At 48.2% G+C, this 23,306-nt stretch overlaps 1 protein-coding gene across 1 annotated transcript; it reads right to left on the bottom strand.

Moving 5' to 3' along the window:
* Window positions 1–400: 400 nt before the first annotated feature.
* On the bottom strand, window positions 401–1,327 carry LOC311202223 (olfactory receptor 14C36-like; the record flags this gene model as incomplete). The annotated part of the gene is made up of 1 exon (XM_084276767.1): window positions 401–1,327. The coding sequence occupies one exon, from the start codon at window positions 1,325–1,327 to the stop codon at window positions 401–403; it is 927 nt and encodes a 308-aa protein (XP_084132893.1).
* Between the last annotated feature and the right edge of the window lie 21,979 nt (window positions 1,328–23,306).

Here is a 23,306-nt window from a genome sequence, read left to right as displayed (position 1 = left end):
AGCAGAGGTGGAAATCTGCTGAGTGAAGTGCATACATGTCTCTAGGCTACTGAGAAGACAAAACAACCACCAAAATTCGTACTAAATACAGACTGGTCCTAATGTGAGTTCCATGGCCAGTGATATGCCAAAGATGAGCTGCTTAGAAACATCCAATCCTCAGTTTCCACATGGCATCCACATGGCAGACGTGATGCAAAGAGAGCACAGCCCATCGTTACCCAGCGTGTGGGTCATACTGTATCAGCAATGGGATGAATGTGGACCATCATATCCCAGTTTAAATAAACTAGAGGCAAACAAAGAAACAGGAACTAAACCCCATACTAAATAGAGACAGGTCCTAATGTGAGTTACACGGTCAGTGATAAGCAGAAGAAGATGAGCAGTTCGTTGCCGCTTAGAAACATCCAGTCATCAGTTTCCACATGGCATCCTTGAGCTCCTGGTTCCTCATGCTGTAGATGAGGGGGTTCACGGCTGGTGGAACCACTGAGTAAATAAATGACACTACCAGGTCCAGAAATAGAGAGGAGATGGAGGGGGGCTTCAGGTAGGCAAAGAAGGAAGTGCTGACAAACAGGGAGACCACGGCCAGGTGAGGGAGGCAGGTGGAAAAGGCTTTGTGCCGTCCCTGCTCTGAGGGGATCCTCAGCACAGCCCTGAAGATCTGCACATAGGACACCACAATGAACACAAAACACCCAGTAGCAAAAGACGCACTAACCACAAGGACTCCAGTTTCCCTGAGGTAGGCATCTAAGCAGGAGAGCTTGAGGATCTGGGGGATTTCACAGAAGAACTGGTCAAGGGCATTGCCATGGCACAGGGGGAGTGAAAATGTATTGGCTGTGTGCAGCACAGCATTGAGAGACCCACTGCCCCAGGCAGCTGCTGCCATGTGGACACAAGCTCTGCTGCACAGGAGGGTCCCGTAGTGCAGGGGCTGGCAGATGGCAACGTAGCGGTCATAGGCCATGACAGTGAGGAGACAGTACTCTGTGGAGAGCAAAAATACAAAGAAAAAGAGTTGAGCCACACATCCTGTGTAGGAAATGGCCCTGGTGTCCCACAAGGAATTGGCCATGGCTTTGGGAACTGTGGTGGAGATGTAGCCAAGGTCTAGAATAGAGAGATTGAGGAGGAAGAAGTACATGGGGGTGTGGAGGTGGTGGTCACAGGCTGTGGTGATGATGATGAGGCCGTTGCCCAGGAGAGCAGCCAGGTAGATGCCCAGGAAGATGCAGAAGTGCAGAAGCTGCAGCTCCCGTGTGTCTACAAAGGCCAGGAGGAGGAACTGGCTGATGGAGCTGCTGCTGTTGGACATCTGCTGCTGCCAAGTGTGGAGACCTGTCCAAGGAGGAAAAAGCAGTGAGAAGTTAGGGAACTCTTATTTGAGGGAAACACTTCCAATTCACATTCACTTTCTGTATTCAGGAAGCCTTTTGTCTGGTCAGTTTTGGGAGGTCTGGTTTGTGCTGGCTTGAGCGTGTCATTGCTGGGAGGAGGGTTGGCTGTGGGCTCTGAAGAACTCAGTCCTCCCTGGCAGCAGTCAGTAAATAGAAGCATGATGGTGTGATCTCAGACTAAAGCCCCTTTGGATAGCAAAGAGCATTTCAGCACTGTCACTACAATTTCACCAGAAGGGCAGAGCCAAACTTTGGAGCTTTGATTTTCTCCAGACTGAGAGCTGAGGAATCGAGTCTCACAGGGCAGAGCTCCAAAGCCCTCCTGCGGTCTCATCCTACCCAAGGAGGATCTCAGCTCCCTGCTCCCAGCCAGGGACACACAGGGCTCAGTGCAGCTGCCCACACACAGGTGATGCGTGGCATTGCCACGTCCTCTGTGCCGAGATGTCTCCTGCATGGGGCTCCTCTCTGGGGCACAAGAGTCCCTGGGAGAGCGGTGCCATTGTGGGAGGCAGCTACAGCCCAGCAGGAGCTGCCTGGAAAACCTCAGTCCTACAGATGGGGGTCCTGATGTGAGGGTCAGTACAATGCCAGCCCCACTATTGGATTTCCCCCGAGCCGCAGGAAACGGAGGGACAAAGGTAACAAAAACAGGAGGAGAAACAGCGAGAAACATTCCCCAGAAGGCTGGAAGGACAGGCACTTGGAGGTTTCTTCTTTCTGGGACAAGGACCCTGCACCGCATTTCCATGTGTCACACTTTACATCCACCGCTTCTTTCCACAGTGCGAATGCAGCCATGCCCAGGAGAAGACAGCTGTCCTGCCCTGTCCCTCTCATGGGGCAGAAGGGCATCCTTTCGATGCAGCACCTTCTGGTCCTATAGAGAACCTGTCCTCCTGACAGACCCCACACACTGCCCCATGTCCCAGCTTTAGGAGATCCCTCCAGGAACAGAACCTGCATTGCTCTGCACCCACAGACATACCAGGCAGAGGCTGTGGAAATTTCTCCTCCAGTGAGCTCTCAGCATCCATCAGCTCTCTCAGCCTCACAGGTCTCCCCTTGTTGCCTACAGGCAGTGTCCCCAGCCCTGTGTGCTTGGCAGAGGAGCTGCTCCTGGGCAGAGCAGTCTCTCTGCAGCGCTGCCGGGTTGCCATGAGCTCCCTCCATCCCAGGAGCCTGGTGCAGCTAAGCAGGAAAAGACCAGTTCCTCTAGGCTCCCTCCTGGTGTCTAAGGCTTTATGGGGATTGTTCTATGATCTCATCTCTGACATTCTCAGGATCTCCCTGCCCAGGGCGTGGGGGTCAGCACTGGCATTGCTGCTTCATCAGATCAAGCCAGGTTGTCCTCAGCATCAGAGCTGCCTGTGCTTTGCCTGGGTTTGTCCTCATGGCCTCCAGTTGTCTGCTCTAACGAGCCCATGGGGAGGCTTTGTCAGGAATGGCTCCCAGTGGGGCCTGTTAGTGCTTCAAGGTACTTTGGGTATTACTCCCGACTTGGACTTCATGAGAGGTTTCTTCACTCTCCTCTTGGTATCTGAGGTCTGGGGATTCAGAAGAAAAGACACCATGGGGCTCGTTAACATCCAGAAAGCTCTTTCAAGCATGGCTCCTACTACTTGGATTTTAGTTGTGTCCTTAGTGATACAGGTTTCAAAGGAATTTCCCATGGAGGACCTTTCTCCAGTCACAGGTATTTTCTGTCATGGCTCAGTTGACAGAAGAAGTAACAGCAGCATTCTGTGATGGATATGGGTCTACTAAGGAGGTCTGGACAGGCAGGAAAAGCAGTCTCTTGACATCCAACCCTGTATGGAGAACCTTGCTCTTCCCCAAGCCCAGCAGTTCCCTCACTGGCCTCCTGGGACTCCCAACACTTTTCCTGGCATCATCTGTGCTCACAAGCACAGACAGATTTCTCTGACAACAAACAGCAGTTCAACATGATCCAGTTTAATGACCATGAAATCTCTCTCCTCAGCTGCCTGCTACGGCCAAGCAGCGTGTGAAGGGGGTCAGCTTTCAGAGGAGATTCTCTCCCAGAACAGTTTTATTCAGATACATAGAATGGTCAGTTATTGTTGCAGTCTGGCGTAGCTGGGTGCTGGGAGTGGATGGGGGCTGCAGAGATGGCTCCTGCAAGAAGCAGCTAGAAGTTCTCTGCAGGCCCTGCAGAGCAAACATTGATTGATCCAGGGGCAGAGTCACTGCTGACCAAGGCCAAGCCCATCAGTGATGGTCACAGCGCCTCTGGTAATCACATTTAGGAAAACATGAACACAAGAAGCTGCCTTTTTCCACCAGAGAAGGGAGTGAGAAGATGTAACGAGCTGTGCAGACACCAAGACTGGGAAGAGGAGGGAGGATGCCCAATGTGCCAGAGTGAAAGATGCCCCTGCAGCCTGGGGAGAAACCCATGGTGGAGCGGGTGACCCACCACAGCCCATGGAAAAAGCCCAGACCCCACCTGCAGCCCGTGGAGAGGCCCCACGCTGGATGGAGCTGGTGGAGACAGACAGGAGATGCTGTGACCCACGTTGCAGCCAGCCCCTGCCAGCACTGGCAGCCCGTGGAGAGAGACAGAGACACAGAGATGAGCAAGGGAGAGATTTGTGCCAGAGCAGTTTTGCTGCGGGGAGGCTGGTGACTCCGTGGAGGACTGGGACTGAGAGACACTGTGACTGGTGACTGCACCCATAGCAGTGACCCACGCTGGGGCAGCTGGGGAAGAGCTGAAGCCCTGTGGGAAAGGACTCATGTTGGAGAAGGTCGTGGAGGACTGTCTGCCCTGGGTGGGACCCCACGGTGCAGTAGGGGGAGGGTGTGAGAAATGAATGAACCCCCCTGGCCAAGAAGGAAACCAACTTGCAAGGGACTGACCAAAGCCCCCATCTCCCAGTCCCTGCCCCTCCCATGCCACAATGGGGGGGAAGAAGGGAGTAAAATCCTGACTAAACTGAAGTCTGCAAGAAGGGAGGGGTGGGGGGAAGGTGCTCTAAGATCTGGTCCCGTTGTTTTAAGATCTGGTCACGCTTCTCATTATCCAACTCTGGTGTCACTGGGTGTGCAGTGCAGTGTAAGAAACCAGAGAGTTTTCTGTCCTTCACTCTGTTGAGTCTGTTTTGCCCATGTTGTTCATTACAGGATGATCTCTCCCTGTCCTTATCTTGACTCCTAAGCCTCTTAATATCTATTTTAACTCCCGTCCAAATAAAAAGGGGAGGGCTAGACCGACTTTGGTGGGTGTCTGGCCTCCAGACAGGGCTAAACCACCACACCCACACAAGCCATATGCCTCTCTCAGCATCAAAGCTAATCCAGCACCAATGAAACCACAATGTCATCCACCACTCAGGCCAAGGTGATCTCACAGCATCTACCACTGACGTGTCCCCATTCCTGGCTTGTCAGGTATTTTGGCACCACTGACATCACAAGGATATTCCTAAGATATCTGTCAGTTCCTGGCCAATCATACATCCAGCTACCAGTAGCCTCAGAAGGACCTATACTGTCCATAAGCCTGGTCCTAGACTCAGGCTAGAGATATTTCCTCAGAACCCACACAGGCTATTGCTCTTTTCCCAGCCTATCAACTATTCAGGAAGTAATGATACTCTCTACACAAGTTTTGGGCTTTGTCTGACCTATCAGCTACTTGGGAACCACTGACATCACAACACAGACCATCTGCCTTCTCTTGTCCTGTCAACTGTTCTCGAATCGGTGACCTCACAACAACCTCCACTGTCCACAGCCTGCTCCAGATCTGTCAGTATGACCTCACAAGCACGTATTCCCCTACTGGCCAAGGACACATTGTTGAGATATTCAGTTTCCAGTGACCTCACAATCATCTACCCAATCCATGAGGCTACTCTCCACATGCTTGAAGTATTCCATCTCAGACCTCTCAGGGCTCGTTCTGCAGCCTGTTTAAGTGGGGGACCCGGATGGCTTTATCTTTGAGTTTCTTTTCACCTTTAAACAATTATTCTTCAATAAATTAGACTTTATTGAAGCAGGTTTGATCCATTGCATACCTAAGTGTCCTGGTTTCGGCTAGGATGGAGTTAATTTCTTTTCTTATAGTGGATGGAATGCCGTGTTTAGGAATTAGGATGAGAGCAGTGCTGAGAGCACCCTGATGTTTCTAGTTGTTGCCAAGTAATCAAGGACTTTTCAGTTGTTCATATTTCCCTACTAATGAGAAAGGAGGGGACGCAGCCAGGACAGGTGACCCGAACTGGCCAAAGGGGGTATTCCATACCCATTCTGTCATGCTCAGCATAAAAGCAGGGGCTGGTCGGAGGAGGCAGCTCCAGGACGTGCAGTTTTAGGGACAGTCCAGTTTTCGGGACAGTTCTGGGCTGCACGGCTGTAGCAGATGGGATAGATCAGAGGGATGCACTTCACTCTTAAGGGAGAGGCAATAATATGTTTATGGACATAAAACAAAAGGGTGTAACGGTGTTTGGTAATAAACGCGAGAGTAATTAAGATTCGATGGTAAGGTAATCTTGATTAGTTAGTGCACAGAGAACAGGGTCAGATGAATCTGTCAAGAGACCCTCCTGTTAAGTCACGAGGTTCAGAAAGAATCCCCTTGCTTTCTAAACTCCTGCTCAGAGAGGAGCTGAGGTGCGGCTGGGTTCAGTCTCAGTGCCAGACTTGGACAACGGTTTATGTCTAAAGGATTATATATACAATCAATCCTGTCTATTTCTTAGCCAAGATCACAAATGTTAGTGCACTTATTCCCAGCTCACTTACCCAGGATCTGTTGCGGATCTGTCGTGGCAAGGATTCTCTCGACCTCGAGGAGTCACCTTGAGAGGCGTCCCTTTCAAGGGGAGATCCTGACGTGCAGCCCGCTGTCGTCTCAGGAGAGCTCAAAGGGCTCTTGGACTGCTCACTATTTATGGAGTAAGATGATTGGCTCATAGTCATAATTTACATACCACCTGTATATGCCAGTGGACACTGACCAGTGTTTGGTGTGCACATGAGCATAGATAACCCTTGGCTATTGTGTTGTTATCTGTCTTCCTGAACTGTGAGACAGATGCAGAAATCACAATCAGCACCAATGGTTACCAATCAATCCATATAAACAGGAAAAAGTCAGGAAAATATGGGGGGCAATGGGGGAAGCATACCGCCACATCTGCCCAGCCAGTTTGTAACCCAGCTGAGGCTCCACCTGCCTAGGCCAGTGGCAGCCAGTTTCTCAATCAGAATGCAGACAGATGATTTTTCATTCACAGAACTGGGAAATAGTGGAAACCAGCAGGTGCTTTTTTATATATTACTTTTTAATTTTAGCTCTTCTAAAGGCGTACAGGAGGAAAGAGACACAAGGAACTTCTGCTGTTATTCAGTATTAGCTGCGTTAAGAATTTGGCTCTTTGCCTCTAAAAAAAGCAGTCTCAGATTAGTATTATCCTAAAATAATTCAATTTAAAGGGGCAGAAGAATGCTGGATCTACTTTTACTGCATGACTAGCGTTTTTCAGAGTAGCTCATAGGAAATCATAAACATCAGGGGAATCAGGATAGATTATTTTGTCAGTCTGGCTGCCTGAACATCCAGCCTGGAGGTTTGCGCACAGCCTGTAACTGGAAGTTCTTGAAGAGCTGTGGCATCCTGGGAGGGTCTGAAGAGGAGGAATGCTGACGTCCTTGTTCGGCAGAGTCTCTGGATCCCATAAGGCAACAGAGCCCAGAGTTCCAGTGTGGGGAGCATGGTTCAGTGTTGGCTAACAGAGAAGGGACACAGCAGCCTGGATCTGCTTAGAGTGCTGTAAATAGGGTAAGGGTTAGTTCACAGTCGGCCTAACCTTGGAGCCGACTGTGACTGGATCTTGCTGCCTCTGTTATAGCTGCAGGAGAAGATAAGGAGCTGCTCTAACCGCAGGAATGTGTAAACAGAACAATGAAGGGACGGGCTGGCATTTAGCACATTAAACAATGATGAGCTTAGCTATTGCAATATGTATGAGCTAATTATCAAGGTGTATATAAGAAAGCGACACGGCTAATAAAGTGAAGTATACTGAACACTCATATTGAGCGTCCGTGTCTTCCTTCCGTCGGTTCCTCCCGGAGGATTGATTCCAACAAATGGCGCCCGGAACAGGGACCCTGCCGGACAGGGACTCTGCTTCAGTAATCCGAACTCGGGAACCGGCGGAACATTAGGAACAGCTGGTCCTGCTGCGAGGTCAAGGCGGTGAGACACAAAAGGGGGTCTGCACGCCAGGACCGCAGAGGAGGCGGAGAGGACACAAAAGGGGGTCCATGCCCAGGACGAGAAGGGGTCCTGTCAGAAAGTTCCGCCGCAGGTCTTGCAAAGGTTGCAACGGTAGGTGAGTAACCAGGCAGCGACAAAGTGGCTTATGATTTACTTAAGTGCTTTTTAGAAAAGCGTGGTACTCTAGAGATCGATTATCCCAAAGAACTCCCAGGGCTATTAGCTTACGGGGTGGCTAAGGGGTGTTTCGTGAATCCAGATACGGTGTTTGAGCGGGGCGAATGGAAGAAATTCGGGGATAAGTTGTTTGAGGAAGTGATAAATGATGATGGAAAGTGATTATGTACTTACTGCCCCAACTGGACTATCGGTAACAGCTGAACCCTTTAAAACATCAGGGGCTTGTGAGGCAATTCCTCCACAATCTGCTGTCTAAGAGAGTGATTAAGAATTATGAAGTCTTTAAAACCCCTCCTTTTTGTGGAGCGAAGAAAGAAAACTGATAACAAGCCTTGACAGCACATTTGATTTACATACTTGGGAAGCTATTGGAGCTCAAATCCTTGACGAACCCTCAGTTCGGGCGAAAGAAACTAAATCCTTAATAACTCTCTGGAAATCAAGTAAAAGAACTTTAACCAAAATAGAGGCAGAACACGTAGCTGCTACTTCAGCCTTTGCAGCTTTAGCACCAGTTCTGGATTATACAGAACCGATTTAAAAAGGGGAAAATCTACTATGAAGAATGTGTTTTTGTTTCTGGGTGCTCTTTTGTCTACCCCAGTTACTATGCTAAGTAATAATGCCGTGTTATCAGAGCAAAGTGATAAATCTGTCAGAACTGACCGGGAAGCGGAGTGAGTAGTGCGCGTAAATCTGCCACCATGGCCTGCGCCCCCCCTACTATACCTTTGGAAGGAAAAATGTGGAAACAAACGTACAACTGACTGCCTTTAATATCTGTTTAACTTTTACTGAGCCTAAAACACTCTATGACGCAGTCGAAAATGTTAACTGGCATCGACAACTTCAGCCTGTCCTTGAAAAGCAGGTAAAAAGCGGAGAGGGCAATGGCATGCCCTGGTGGGAAAGGGTTTGCAGAACTGCCCACCTGAAACCTACTGAGAGAGAAATACCTATATGAAGAATCATCACCTAAGGCACAGAGCAGTGTTTCCCCATGGACAAGGAACCTAAGCACAGGGACAAGAATCCTATGGAGATGGACACGTCACCCACACCTCATCAATCCCCAGTGAACTCATCAATACATCACTGTCTCCTGATGCCCGAGACACTCTGCAGAGACTGCTCGTCACAGCCTGGACACGTAAGATGCCATCAGAATGGGATAAAGGGTTACATCAGGATATTTGGATTCCTACTCAGTTGCGGAACTTACTGGGGAAAAGTTTACATGGGACTGAGCGGGTGGTGGAGAGAGTTAATAGTGGGCCGGTGGGAGGTGGACAGAAAAGGGAGACCGTGCGGCAGGTCCTGGTGTTCCACCAGGTCCTAGTGCTCACCCAGGGCTCGGCCCCGGTGACCGTTGGGGTCGCGCTGTGGTTCACAGCACAGAGAGTAGAAGGGCACTGCGGGCAGCAGCCAACACCACTGACACCATGCTGAGCATGCCAAGTGCCTTGGCAGAACTGCCATAGAAGTGGGAGAACTGCCCCACCCATACGGACTGGATGTGACAACTCGCGTCTTGCAATGTGGTTTGTTTGATGACTTGCTTTGCAGCGTTTGTTTGTATGTGCTGTGGGTTCAGAGATGCATTTATCCACTGAGAGCAAGGCTGCCTACTTAGCAAAGAGATTTTTGATAGCAGTCATTGAAACTGGGCAGCTTACTTTAGGATTTCAACCTGAAAAACAGAAAATCCCCATATGGGCTGATTACTAGCTACTTACTTGGACAAAAATTGCCCAATTGCAACGTTTAATGCAGGAGTAACTGACTACGGGGCATATAAAGCCTTCCACAAGTTTGTGGACCATGCAAAAATTTTAAGAGATTGGAGTTTTTCTTTTTTTTTCAAAAGGTATTATTGGGTCTTGCTTCCACAAGGCATAAAAATTCACTGAGTATATGCCAGACTTATGTAGCCTGGACACTTGCTCCAGTATGAAAACTGCATCCTGATCTAATCTTTTATCATTACATGGATGAGAATTTGATTACAGAAAAAACTTGGACTTTGAAAGTTTGATTCATGAGTTACCAGCGGAAAGAATTAGAGATTACTGTGTTTTCTGGCAGTGTGAGCTACTGCACAAATGGGAGCATCCAGTCAGTGTGCTCTGCTTTAGCAGCACTTGAATACCCCGTGAAATCAAACTGGACAACAGCTCAGAATATATAGCACGAACATTTCCCATGTTACAGGGACACCACATTTGCCTATAGGCAAAGCCATGGTAGAACGTATGAATCAAACTCTCACAAAGCTCTTTATGTTTTGAACTAGTTATGTCTGTCACAGAACAGTTTGGTACCCCCAATGGTGAACCATGCAAAAAAAAAAAAAGGGGGGGGGGAAGGGAGCAAAAAGTCGATGTCAAGTGTTATTAAGAATCAAGTTACAGGTACTAACTTGGGAAGGAGATCTGACTGTGTCATTACAGATACACGAGCCAAGCAGATAAAGCTGTGGATCCAGAAGAACTCGAGCTTGCATGAACCAGAATGAGATCCTGATCCCAGTAACTGAAGTCAAGTGTTCCAACTGCAGCCACAGTGGACTATGAACTTTGCTGTGGGATATTTTGAATGATCTGACAGTCATTGAAAAATGCATGTGTTTGTACTAAATGAAAATTAGGGCAATAGTGATTTCTGCACAGCCTAAGGTCACAGATTGCAATCCGTGCCTGCAGGGAAACGTGAGGCTGATGTTATCTGCACTTCTGACACTCCTGATTGGCAAAGCAAACAAGTGCAACAGCAAAGGCATCAAGGCACTTACAATTGGTTTCATGACTGGGGAATTTCAGGATGGATATTGTTGATGGTCAAATTTGAATTATTGGATTTGGTAATTATGGTACTTGTCTTACATTTACTGTCATGTTCATTGAGCTTTCTGCAAAGGGCCCTTGCAGAGACCTCAAAAAGCAGTTTTTGTAACACAGATACTAAAAAGGAAAAAAATTGGCAAGGAGGACAGTGGGCCTGCCGGCGGCCTGGCTCTCCTCACAGAAGACAATATCCTTGAATTCCCATAAGACAGGAAAATTACTCATGCTGAGAGGTATTTGGTAATTACATTCTCAAACATAGTGATCTTGAAGACAGAGGTACACACTGCCTCAACCCAAGAAGGAGTTGTAGGAAAATATTTGAGAGTAAGTGAACATGTGGTTAACGAGCCATAATAAGATGGACAAAACACAGCAGGTGTGCAAATAACTTTTAGACATCAAAGATAAGCTAACGATTAGCTATAAGATACGCTTCTCAAAACTCGTTATAAGTACTAATTAATCACTTTGGTAAATTTGTTTGCACCTTATACAAATATCTCTAACATCTCCTCACTAGGACAGCGGTAGAGAAGCACCGCTGAGAGCATAGTGGAAGTTTTAGCTCACCTGAATCATACGTTGCCTTGGAACCCCCAAGAATTAGATCTATTGGGCTCTGTAGCAGTGGGAAATAGTAGCCAAAACTGGACCAAAACATGCTTTATACTCAATGATGGAGTGCAAATGTATTTTAAAGGTATACGGTGGACCAATATCACTTCTAGAACGCCCGGTTTCGACCAACACAGGCCTTATTGTGGCTACAACGATACCCGCAGTGATGCTGCATTCGCAGCATTTAATACGAGTTCTGTTAACCTTACCAGAGCCATGGCCTTACCCCCAGGAATGTTTTTGATTTGTGGGGACGGAGCATGGCAAGGGATACCTGCCAATCTGTTAGGAGGACCCTGCTACATAGGGAGATTAACGCTCTTTGCCCCTAATCTTCATGATCAGCAATGGTTAAACCTGACCCTTGCAATGAGGGAAGACAAAAGCAGTGGACGCAGGCTGCTGGAGTTAAAAACATTAGGGTCGGATTGTAAGGATGACGTGGAGTTGTGGGGTCCTGCAGAAAGATTCTTTGCCGCAGCATTAGCGCCAAGTGTAGCAGTTGCATATGCTATGACCAACCTTAATAAGCTTGCATGCTGGGCTGTTAAACAATCAAATGTCACCACGCAAATTCTTTCCAGGATGTCACAAGATATGGATAGCCTGAGGCGTGCAGTATTGCAGAATAGAGCTGCTATAGATTTTTTGCTATTGGCACAGGGACATGGGTGCGAGGATTTTGAAGGGATGTGCTGCTTTAATCTCTCCGACCATGGCCAATCGATCCATGAGCAGTTGAAGTGGTTGAAGGACCACACCCAGAAGATTACCATGGAAAACAACTGGTTTGATGACCTGTTTAGGAAAATGTTTGGCAATGTAGGTGGATGGATTTTGGGATAAATTAAGGAAGGGCTACGCATATTGCTTGTTATTATATTAATTTTAATTGCAGCAAGGGTGATTTTTGGCTGCCTTACGCAAAAGCTTGAGCAACTAACCGAGGAAGTTTTTTGTCTTTTTTTTATATTTTTATAAAAACGGGGGAAATGTGGGAAGCATGGTTCAGTGTTGGCTAACAGAGAAGGGACACGGCAAGCCTGGATCTGCTTAGAGTGCTGTAAATAGGGTAAGGGTTAGTTCACAGTCGGCCTAACCTTGGAGCCGACTGTGACTGGATCTTGCTGCCTCTGTTATAGCTGCAGGAGAAGATAAGGAGCTGCTCTAACCGCAGGAATGTGTAAACAGAACAATGAAGGGACGGGCTGGCATTTAGCACATTAAACAATGATGAGCTTAGCTATTGCAATATGTATGAGCTAATTATCAAGGTGTATATAAGAAAGAGACACGGCTAATAAAGTGAAGTATACTGAACACTCATATTGAGCGTCCGTGTCTTCCTTTCGTCGGTTCCTCCTGGAGGATTGATTCCAACATGTGATTCCCAGAGGCTCTATGACCATTGCCGATTCGCTTGGCCCTGGTCAGCAGCACCTATGGCCTTGAATTGGCTGATGTTTACTCTTCAGGACCTGCAGAGAGCTCTAGCTGTTCCTTACACCAGACATTTGCTCCAGCCCCAGTTCTCTCCCAGCACCCAGCTACACAAAACCGCGACACTCACAAAATCCTTAACTCACAATCCACTTAACTCACAATCTGTCAAATTCCTTACCTCACAAACTATCTATCAGTCAATCTCTTTACCTCACAATCTGTTTCTCAGTCAATCTCTTTACCTGACAGTCTGTCTATGAATCCATCTCCTTACCTCACAAACTCCTTACCTCAAAATCCGCTTTCCTCACAATCCCCTTACCTCATAATCTATGTATCAATCTCCTTACCTCACAGCCAATATATCCATCAATCTACGTACCTTATATCTCTCTATCAGTCAATCCCATTACCTCACAATCTTTTTACCTCACAATCCCTTTACCTCACAATCCCCTTACCTCACAATCCCTTTACCTCAAAATCCCTTTACTTCACAATCCCCTTACCTCACAATCCCCTTACCTCACAATCCCTTTACCTCAAAATCCCTTTACTTCACAATCCCCTTACCTCACAATCCCCTTACCTCACAATCCCTTTACCTCACAATCTATTAGTTACTCTCCTTACCACAATATCTACCTCAGTCAATCCCCTTACCTCACAATCTATCTGTCAATCAATTCTGTTACTTCATAATCCCCTTAACTCACAATCATCATACCTCACAATCCCTTTACCACACAATCCCCTTACCTCATAATCTATCAATCAATCTCATTACCTCACATCTGTCTATCAGTCCATGTTCTTACCTCACAATCTATCAGTCAATCACCTTACATCACAATCTCCTTACCTCACAATCCCTTTATGTCACAATCTCTCTATCAATCCCCTTACCTCACAATCTATATATCAGTCAATCCCCTTACCTCACAATCTATCAGTAATAATCTTTACCTCACATCTATCAGTCAATCTCTTTACCTCACATCTATCTATCAGTCAATCCCCTTACCTCATCTTTCAATGTATCAGCCAATCCCCTTGCCTCACAATCTCTCTATCAGTCACAGAGTCACAGAATCATAGGGGTTGGAAGGGACCTCAAGAGACCATAGGGTCCAACCCCCGGCCAAAATAGGTTCCCTAGGACAGGTCGCACAGGTCAGTTTCCAGAGGGGTCTTGAATATCTCCAGAGAGGGACACTTCACAACCCCCCTGGGCAGCCTGTCCCAGGGCTCTGTCACCCTCACTGTGAAAAAGTCTTTCTGCATGTTGGTACGGAACTTCCTGTGCTCCAACTTGAAACCATTGCCCCTTGTTCTGTCCCCGTAGACCATTGATAAGAGGCTGGCCATTTCACCCTGTGTCCAACACTTCAGATACTTATAAACATTAATAAGATCCCCTCTTAACCTTTTTTTCTCAAGGCTGAATAGTCCCAGCTCACTCAGCCTTTCCTCACAGGGGAGATGCTCCAGGCCTTTAATCATCTTTTTAGCCCTTTCCTGGACTCTCTCCAGGAGATCCCTGGCTTTTTCGTCCTGGGGAGCCTAGAACTGGACACAACACTCCAGGTGGGGCCCGACCAGGGCAGAGTAGAGGGGGAGAATCACCTTCTTTGAACTGCTGGCTATACTCCTCCGGATGCACCCCAGGATCCCATTGGCTCTCTTAGCCACCAGGGCACACTACTGGCTTATGGCCAACTTGTCACCCACCAGGACCCCCAGGTCCTTCTCTGCAGAGCTCCTCTCCAACAAGTCAACCCCCAGCCTGTGTTGATTCCAGCAGTTATTCCTTCCCAGGTGATGATGTCAGGCACTGTTAGGAATGATCCCTTGGTAGGGACAAACATGAGTCCCAAGGTTACTGGGGCTGCTACTGGGCTACCTGGTATGGTTTCAGGACAGGAACATATTTCTGCCCTCAATCTTCTTGTTTGGGAGTTACCGCTGGACATTTATCAGTTTGAAATATGGACACTGTTAGCACACGGAATGACAGAGGCATCGTTAGGACCATTCCCTTGCCAAGGAAAGCCCTGAGTGTCATGGTTTTACCCCGGCTGAGAGCCGAGATCCAGGCAGCTGCCTGCTCTTTAAAGGAAAAGAGGAGGGGGAGAAGTGATGACCAAAAGCCTCCCCATGTCACTGGGCACTGGACAACCACTGGGCCCTGTGGGGTGACAGGACACATCCAAGGGGGTCAATGACACGGGACGTCTGTATCTTTTCACTTTGTCATCCTGAAATTGTTCCCTCTGATTTCCTGCTCCAATCATCATTCAGGGAGGCACGTGTCAATGTTCTGAAGGAGTTTCATCACCCACAGCCCTTAGCAGCTTCTACTAAACCTCCAGGAATCTTCATTCCTGCCACGGGCCTCCACACTCAGAGACTTTCCCCTGGAAGCTTGTCAGTGTGCAGCCACTATCATCAGTTTGTTCTTGCCTCTCAACTTCTGTACAGTTGCAGGGGGACTTTAAGGAGACATTGTCTTCTAGAAAGAGTTTTACTAATGTGATGATGTCAGCTAACACAGGATACAGCACAACCCCATTTCTTTCTCAGTCCTAACTCACTAATATTTTCAGCATCAACAAACATTTTCATTTGACTGTAAAATGTTGCCCCAAAAAACTCCAATTTCATTTTCTAAAGATGGTCCTGGGGTCAGGGGACACAAGTAGAAGTGACCATAGGAGGCTGGGCAGGGAGTTCACTAGGGTCATGAGTTGGTGACAAGGCTCTGGGCAGGAAATTTGGCCAGGAATAAGGCCAAAGTGGGTGCTGGAGCTCTGCCAGAAAAGACTGAGAAATTTCTTCACATTAAAAAGATACAAGCACATTTTCACTGACTGAGTATTTCCAAGCAAACAACTTTTGTTTTCCCCAAATCAGACTAAGTTAGGAGCTCTGGGGATATGCATTAAAAGTAGGAGAAGAAATAAACATCCTCCTGAGTCCTTGGGGTGTCAGAACACTGTCACACTGTGCACTGAAACTTGCCTTTTGGGTATTTCCACCTGCCCTGAGGAAATGGACTGTGTCTCAAGGCCCCTTTTCAGCAGACTCTCTGGCCATGTGCCCTGTCCTTTGCTTTTGGGATTTACTCCACCCCCTTACAGTTTTTTACTCATAGTTGGGGAATGTGTTTTATTTTTCTTTATAATTTTTTCAAAATGAGGAAGAATTCTGTTTCTATTCCCAGCCAGTCCTCAGGGTAAATGGGGTGGGAATTGTGGCAAAGAGGCTGCAACATTCAGCTGCAGACTCAGTGCAGAAGCCAGATGGAGGAAAAGAGAGCAACTCCCAAGCATCCCTTGGAGACATGGTTGGGTTGGGGAGGTGTAGAGGAAAGGTATCTAAGCAGTGTGAGAACTCAGGAGACAGCTGTTGTGAGCTTTCCACACCTCCTTAGGAGATCCTCTGGTTCAGTATCAATTGGAGAAAGCTGCTGTCACTTCTGTAAATTGAAAGACTAAAAAGCCTGAAAATATTGAAACCTCTTCTTTTTTTTTTAAATTAAGTGCTCATTGAAATCTTCCACTTTAATTAGAGTCCTGAAACGTCTCCAATTAACTGTACAAGTCTTGAAAACCTGAAGAAAAGACACAGCTCGTTAGGGCTTTTTCAATTTTAATGAGCCCCATGGGGTATTTGGTGCTGATTCCATGAACTGCAGATCCTGTGAGGAGATTGAAGCAGTCTCTCCAAGAGTTAAGGTCAGAAGAAAAACCTGAACTGCCGTAGAGTGTTAATTGGCCCCACTGAGGCCCATTACTGAGAAAGCCTCTCTCCTCATGAATGGGTTAGAGCAGAAAATTGGAGGCTGTGATTTAAGGTAGACTAAGGCACTGTGCAGGTGGATCTGATGCTGAGTAAAGCCTTGATGTATTTTATCAAGCAGAAGAGCCAGACCCACAGAAGTGGGATTCTGCCCCCTGCACTGCCTTGGGGCTCTTCCTGGGCCATTGTCACATGGGGTGTGTGATGCAGAGTGTGGTACAAGTGTAGCAGAGCTCCCAGCATCCTGAGGGGGTGCAAGGAAGCAGTGAGACCCCAGTTCTGTGGGATTAGTATGTGTGGTGGTTTATGCCTGGCTGGAGGCCAGATGCCCACCAAAATCGGTCTATCACTCCCCTTTTTAGTTGGACAGGGTACAAAACATATATTGAGAGGCTCAGGAGTCAAGATAAGCACAGGGAGAGATCATCCTGTAATCAACGACACGGCAAAACAGACTCAACACAGAGTGAAGGAAGGAAAACTCTGATTGATGACACTGCACTACACACACAGTGACACCAGAGTTGGGTAATGAGAAGTGTGACCAGGTCTTAAAGCACTTTTCCCCACCCCTCCCTTCTAGCAGACTTCACTTTAGTCAGGATTTTGCTCCCTTGTCCAGTGGCAAATGCAGCTGCTTGTGGGTTTCTTTCTCTTATATGTGATTCCCAGAGACGCTGTGACCATCGCCAATTGGCTCAGCCTTGGTCAGCAGCAGCTCTGGCCTTGAATCACCCAATGTTTACTCTTCAGGGCCTGCAGAGATCTTCAGGCTGCTTCTTACAGCAGCCATTTTCTGCAGCCCCCATTCTCTCCCAGAACCCAGCTACACAAAACTGTGACACTCCACCCCTGGCCTCTGCGAAACACATAGATGAGAATTGTTCTTTAAATCCCCATCCCAACAGAAATTCTCTACAATTGTTACACTACCCAGCTCTGTTCAGCCTGTTCTGCCCATTCCCTCAGCCAATTAGTGTCCTTATCTCAAATTCCTCAAGCCCCATGTTGGGTGCCAAAAAGGACTGTGGTGGTTTGACTCTGCTTAAAGGCCAAATGCCCACCAAGCCACTCACTCACTCCCCTTTTCAGCCAAAAAAAGGCAGAAAACATATATCTCGGGAGGCTTAGGATTCAAGATAAGGACAGAGGGATCACTTTCCAATTAGTGCAATGGGCAAAACAGACTCAACACAGAATAAAGGAAAGAAAAGGGATTTATTACTACTACAACTACACACCCAGTGAACCAGAGTTGGGTAATGAGAAGCATGTCCAGGTCTTAAAGCACCTTCCCCCCACACACACCCCTCCCTTCTTAGCAGACTTAAACTTCATTCATGATTTTACTCCATTCTTCCCCACTGCAAACGTGGCAGGGAATGGGGAGTGGGGTTCTGGCGGTTCCTCACAAGCTGCTTTCCTTGCCCAGATCTTAACACTTCTACTTCCCCCCCCCACCCCTCCCTTCTTCGCAGACTTTAATCATAAAGGCTGTAGATGTCTCTGCTCCCCATCCATATCCATGGGCTGTGAGGGGACACCCGCTCCACCATGGTCTTCTCCACGGGCTGCAGGGGAATCTCTCTTTCCGGCACCCGGAGTGCCTCATTCTTCCCCCCTTCTCCTCTGGGCCTGGTCTTGGTGTCATGCAGCTTGTTACATCTTCTCACTCCGTTGTCCGGTGGCAAAATGCACCTGGCTGCACTTTTCTGTCTCCTATAAGTGATTCACAGATGTGCTGTGACCATCGCTGATTGGCTCAGCCCTGGTCAGCAGCAACTTTGGCCTTGAATCAAGCAATGTTTACTGTCTGGGGCCTGCAGAGAGCTTCTAGATGCTTTTTCCCCTCTGCCCCAGAGGAAGCGGAAGCCTAGAGTGAGGCGATCATCCACACGCCTCAACACTGCCTCTGTTAGGCAAGAGAGAAAGGTAGTTGTAGTAGGGGATTCCCTTCTCAGAGGGACAGAAGGCCCTATATGTAGACCAGACCCTACACACAGGGAGATGTGCTGCCTCCCTGGAGCCCGGGTCAGGGACATCACCAGAAGGCTCCCAGGGCTGGTAAGATCCACTATTATCCATTACTGATAGTTCAAGCAGGCAGGGAAGCAATCATAAAGTGTAGCCTGCGAGCTATCAAAAGGGAATTCTGGGACCTGGGGCGCTCTGTTGAGGGTGCGGGGAGCCCAAATAATATTTTCCTCTATCCCCCACTTGTGGGAGGAGGTGCTCAGAGCAGGACAGGAGAACCCTCGAGTTGAACGTGTGGTTGAAAGGCTGGTGCCGGCACAAGAACTTTGGGCTTTTTGACCAAGGGATGGTGTATTCTGCTCCTGGCATAATGACCGCTGATGGGACTCACCTGTCCTATAAAGGAAAGTGGATCCTTGCCCAGGAGATAGCAGGGCTCATCGATTGGGCTTTAAACTAGTTAGGAAGGGGGAAGGGGATATTAAGAAGGCTGCTGGGGTTAGGCAAGTGCTTCGGGAGTCACAACGGGAGTTGATGGTGGAAAAAGGTAAATACCAACAGCACAGTGGTGGACTTGGGGACGTTTTTCCACGTGAGAGTAGGGAAAATTCTGTGGATTGCCCTGAGTACTCCTCAGTGGAGCCACTTTTGGCAGTCCCCTGTCAGAAATCTCGCTGTGGGCTGTTGAGATTACCTACATCTGCTGCCCCACTAAAATGCCTTTATACAAATGCATGTAGCATGGGGAACAAACAAGAAGAATTAGAGATCTTTGTGTGGTCGCAGGGCCACGATCTCATTGCAATCACAGAGACGTGGTGGGACAGCCTGGACGACTGGCACGCTGTCATGGATGGCTACGTGATTTTTAGGAAAGACAGGCTAGGGAGACGAGGTGGAGGAGTTGCTCTTTATGTTAGAGAGCACCTAGAATGTATTGACCTCCACCTGGGTAGGGATGAACCACTTGTCGAGAGCTTGTGGGTAAGAATTAAAAGGCAGGCCAGTATGTGTGATGTAGTCGTGGGCGTGTACTACAGGCCCCCTGATCAAGAGGAGTGGATTGATAGCGCATTTTATAAGCAATTGGAAGTAGCCTCAAGATCGCAGGCGCTGGTCATTATGGGGGACTTCAATTACCCAGATCTTTGCTGGGCAAGCAATACGGCCAGTCGTATGCAGTCCAGGCAATTTCTGTGGCATATGGAAGACAACTTCCTGATAGAGATGGTGCAGGAACCTACGAGGAGAGGGCGGGTGCTTGACCTTGTTTTTACTAACAAGGATGGGCTCGTTAGGGAAGTGAAGGTCAGGGGCAGCTTAGGACAAAGCCACCATGAAATGATCGAGTTCAAGATCCTGAGTGGAAGAGGCAAGCCAAAAAGTAGGATAGCTCCCCTGAATTTTGGAAGAGCTAACTTTGATCTCCTCCAAAATCAAATAGGGGCTATCCCTTGGGCTGCTCTGTTTGAAGGAATGGGAGCCTGCGAGAGCTGGCTAACATTCAAACAGCACTTCTTCCAAGCACAGAATAGGTGCATCCCTCTGAGTAAGAAATCGGGAAGGAGAGGTAGAAGACCTGCGTGGATAAGCAGGGAGCTTTTGAGTAAACTCAAAGGGAAGCAGAAGACCTATAAACTGTGGAAATAGGGTCTGAGATCATGGGATGAATATAAGGATGTTGCCAGGGCCTGCAGGGATGCAACTAGGAGGGCTAAGGCCTGCTTAGAAATTAAGTTGGCAAGGGACATAAAGGATAATAAAAAGAGTTTTTTCAGGTATGTGAATAGTAAAAGGATGACCAGGGATAATGTAGGTCCCTTGTTGAATGAGGCGGGTGTCTTGGTAACGGGAGATGATGAGAAGGTGGAGATACTGAGTGCTGCCTTTGCCTCGGTCTTTACTCCGAAGGCTTCTCGGGACCCACAGATACCAGACGAAAGTAGGAGTGGTTGGGGAACGAATGGCTCACCTCTAGTTGAGGTAGGGGTGGTCCAGGAGTGACTCAAAGGATTGGATGCACACAAATCCATGGGCCCAGATGGGATACACCCACGTGTGCTGAGAGAGCTGGTGGAAGTGATTGCAGAGCCGCTCCCTATCATCTTCAATAGGTCCTGGACTACAGGAGAAGTGCCTGAAGACTGGAGGATAGCCAATGTCACTCCAGTCTTTAAAAAAGGCAAGAAGGAGGATCCCAGTAACTACAGGCCAGTCAGCCTCACTTCTGTCCCTGGAAAGGTGATGGAACAGCTTGTTTTGGATGCCATCTCCAAACAACTGGAAGAGAAGAAGGTCATGAGGAGTAGTCAGCATGGATTCACCAAGGGGAGATCGTGCTCGACCAATCTCATAGCCTTCTATGATGTCATCACCAACTGGGTGGATGGAGGGAGAGCAGTGGATGTCATCTACCTTGACTTTAGCAAAGCTTTCGATACTGTCTCCCACGACATCCTGATAGAGAAGCTGAGGGAACAAGGGATAGATGAGTGGACAGTGAGGTGGGTTGAGAACTGGCTGTCGGACCGGGCTCAGAGGGTCGTGATCAGTGGAGTAGAATCTGAATGGAGGCCTGTGACTAGCGGTGTTCCCCAGGGCTCGGTGTTGGGTCCAGTCCTGTTTAATATCTTCATTGATGACCTTGATGAGGGAATAGCATCCACCCTCAGCAAGTACCCGATGATACAGAGCTGGGAGGATTGGCTGACACGCAGGAACACTGCGTTGCCATCCAGCGAGACCTGGACAGGCTGGAGAGCTGGGCTGGGAGAAATCTAATGAAGTTCAACAAGAGCAAGTGTAAAGTCTTGCACCTGGGGAGGAACAACCGACTGTATCAGTACAGGCTGGGGGATGACCTGCTGGAAAGGAGCTCTGTGGAGAAGGACCTGGGGTCCTGCTTGAATGAGCCAGCAGTGTGCACTGGTGGCTAAGAGAGCCAATGGGATCCTGGGGGGCATCAGGAAGAGTGTGTCCAGCAGGTCGAAGGAAGTGATCCTCCCCCTCTACTCTGCGTTGGTCAGGCCCCACCTGGAGTACTGTGTCCAGTTCTGGGCTCCCTGGTATAAAAAAGACAGGGACCTTCTGGAGAGAGTCCAGAGAAGGGCAACGAAGATGATTAGGGGCCTGGAACATCTCCCCTATGAGGAAAGGCTGAGTGAGCTGGGTCTGTTCAGCCTGGAGAAAAGAAGGCTTAGGGGGGACCTAATTAGTGTTTATAAATATCTTAGACTTGGGATGCAGGGGGAATTGGCCAGCCCGTTTTCAGTGGTCTGTGGGGACAGGACTAGGGGCAATGGCTGTAAGCTGGAGCATAGGAAGTTCCGCACCAACATGCGGAAGAACTTTTTCACAGTAAGGGTGACGGAGCAGTGGAATAGGCTGCCCAGGGAGGTGGTTGAGTCTCCTTCTCTGGAGATATTCAAGTCTCGTCTGGATGCCTATCTGTGTAATGTGAGATAGGGAGCCTGCTTTGGCAGGGTGGTTGGACCTGATGATCTCTCAAGGTCCCTTCCAACCCCTAAGATTCTGTTCTGTTCTGTTAAATGCCACTGCATGGTGTAATTATGTTTCTCCTAATATCTCACGTTCTATCTCTATTCCAGTAACCCTTCCTGCAGGTGTATTGTGAATATGTGGGGACTGTGCTTGGGGACGTATCCCCTCACGCCTTAATGGTGACCTTCTGTCTTTCAGAGTTCTTTCTCCTGATCAGAGCAGAGCTGGTCAGGAGAATCACCTTTCCTTGAGGAGGCAGGACCCCCAGGCAGTGATGGGAAGGGGTGTCTTTCCCTTGTGGAGTGTTGGGGGTATAACAAGTGTGTATGTAGGTGGGATGACAAGGGGGATGACAAGTTGGGCAGCCATCTGCAAGCACACAGGAAGTGTTAAGAAAATGGAGCTTCCCTTCAAACATCCCACTAGCAGCCCCTGTATACCATTGGGCTCAGGGCATTTCTTCCAAGGAACTGGTCCAAACTCTACCAGAGATAATATTCTCGAACTAAAAGCATCCAAGTTTGAAACTGGTAAATGTCCAGTAATAGCTCTAAACTAAATACGTGAGGGCTGAAAGCATTCCTGGCTTGAAACCTACCCAGGTAAGACACTAACAGCCCCATTAACACTTCATCTCAGGGCTTTTATGCTCAAGGGTGTCATCCTAACAGTGCCTGTTGTCATTTTCAGGCTCTACCAGCGCCCATCTTCGAAACCTCTAATCATCCAGCAACAGCTCCCAAACAAAAGTGTGAGAGCTTAGAGATGTTCTGCCCTGAAACCTGCTCCAGGGGTCGACTAGCAGCCCCAGCAACAGTTAGGATCAGGGCATTCCTAGTGGGGGGAATGGTCCTAACAGTGCCTGATGTTGTTTTCAGGCTCCACCAGTGTCCAGATTTGAAACTTCTAAATGTCCAGCAATAGTTCCTAAAGAAAAGGGGTGAGGGCTGAAAGAGGTTCCTGGCTTGAAACCTCCCTTGTTAGCACTCTAGCCGCCCCAGTAATCTTGGGGCTCAGCTTTCTCCTTACCAAGGTAATGTCCTAAGAGTGCCTGACATCATTTATGGGCTCTCCAATCCTCCAACTTTGAAACTTCTCAACGTCCAGCAATAGTTGCCATACAAAAAGGGTTGATGGCCAAAGACAATCCTGACCTGAAACCTCCCTAGGTAACCCACTAGCAGCATGAGGAACCTTAAGACTCAGCACATTCCTAGCCAATGGAACAACCCAAATACTGCCTGATGTCATTGCATGACTCTACAGTCCTCCACCTTC

The sequence above is a fragment of the Gallinula chloropus genome (genome assembly GCF_964237585.1).
Source record: "Gallinula chloropus genome assembly, chromosome: 29".
In the NCBI taxonomy this organism is placed as follows: Eukaryota; Metazoa; Chordata; class Aves; order Gruiformes; family Rallidae; genus Gallinula; species Gallinula chloropus.
This window is presented reverse-complemented; position numbering and strand designations above follow the sequence as displayed.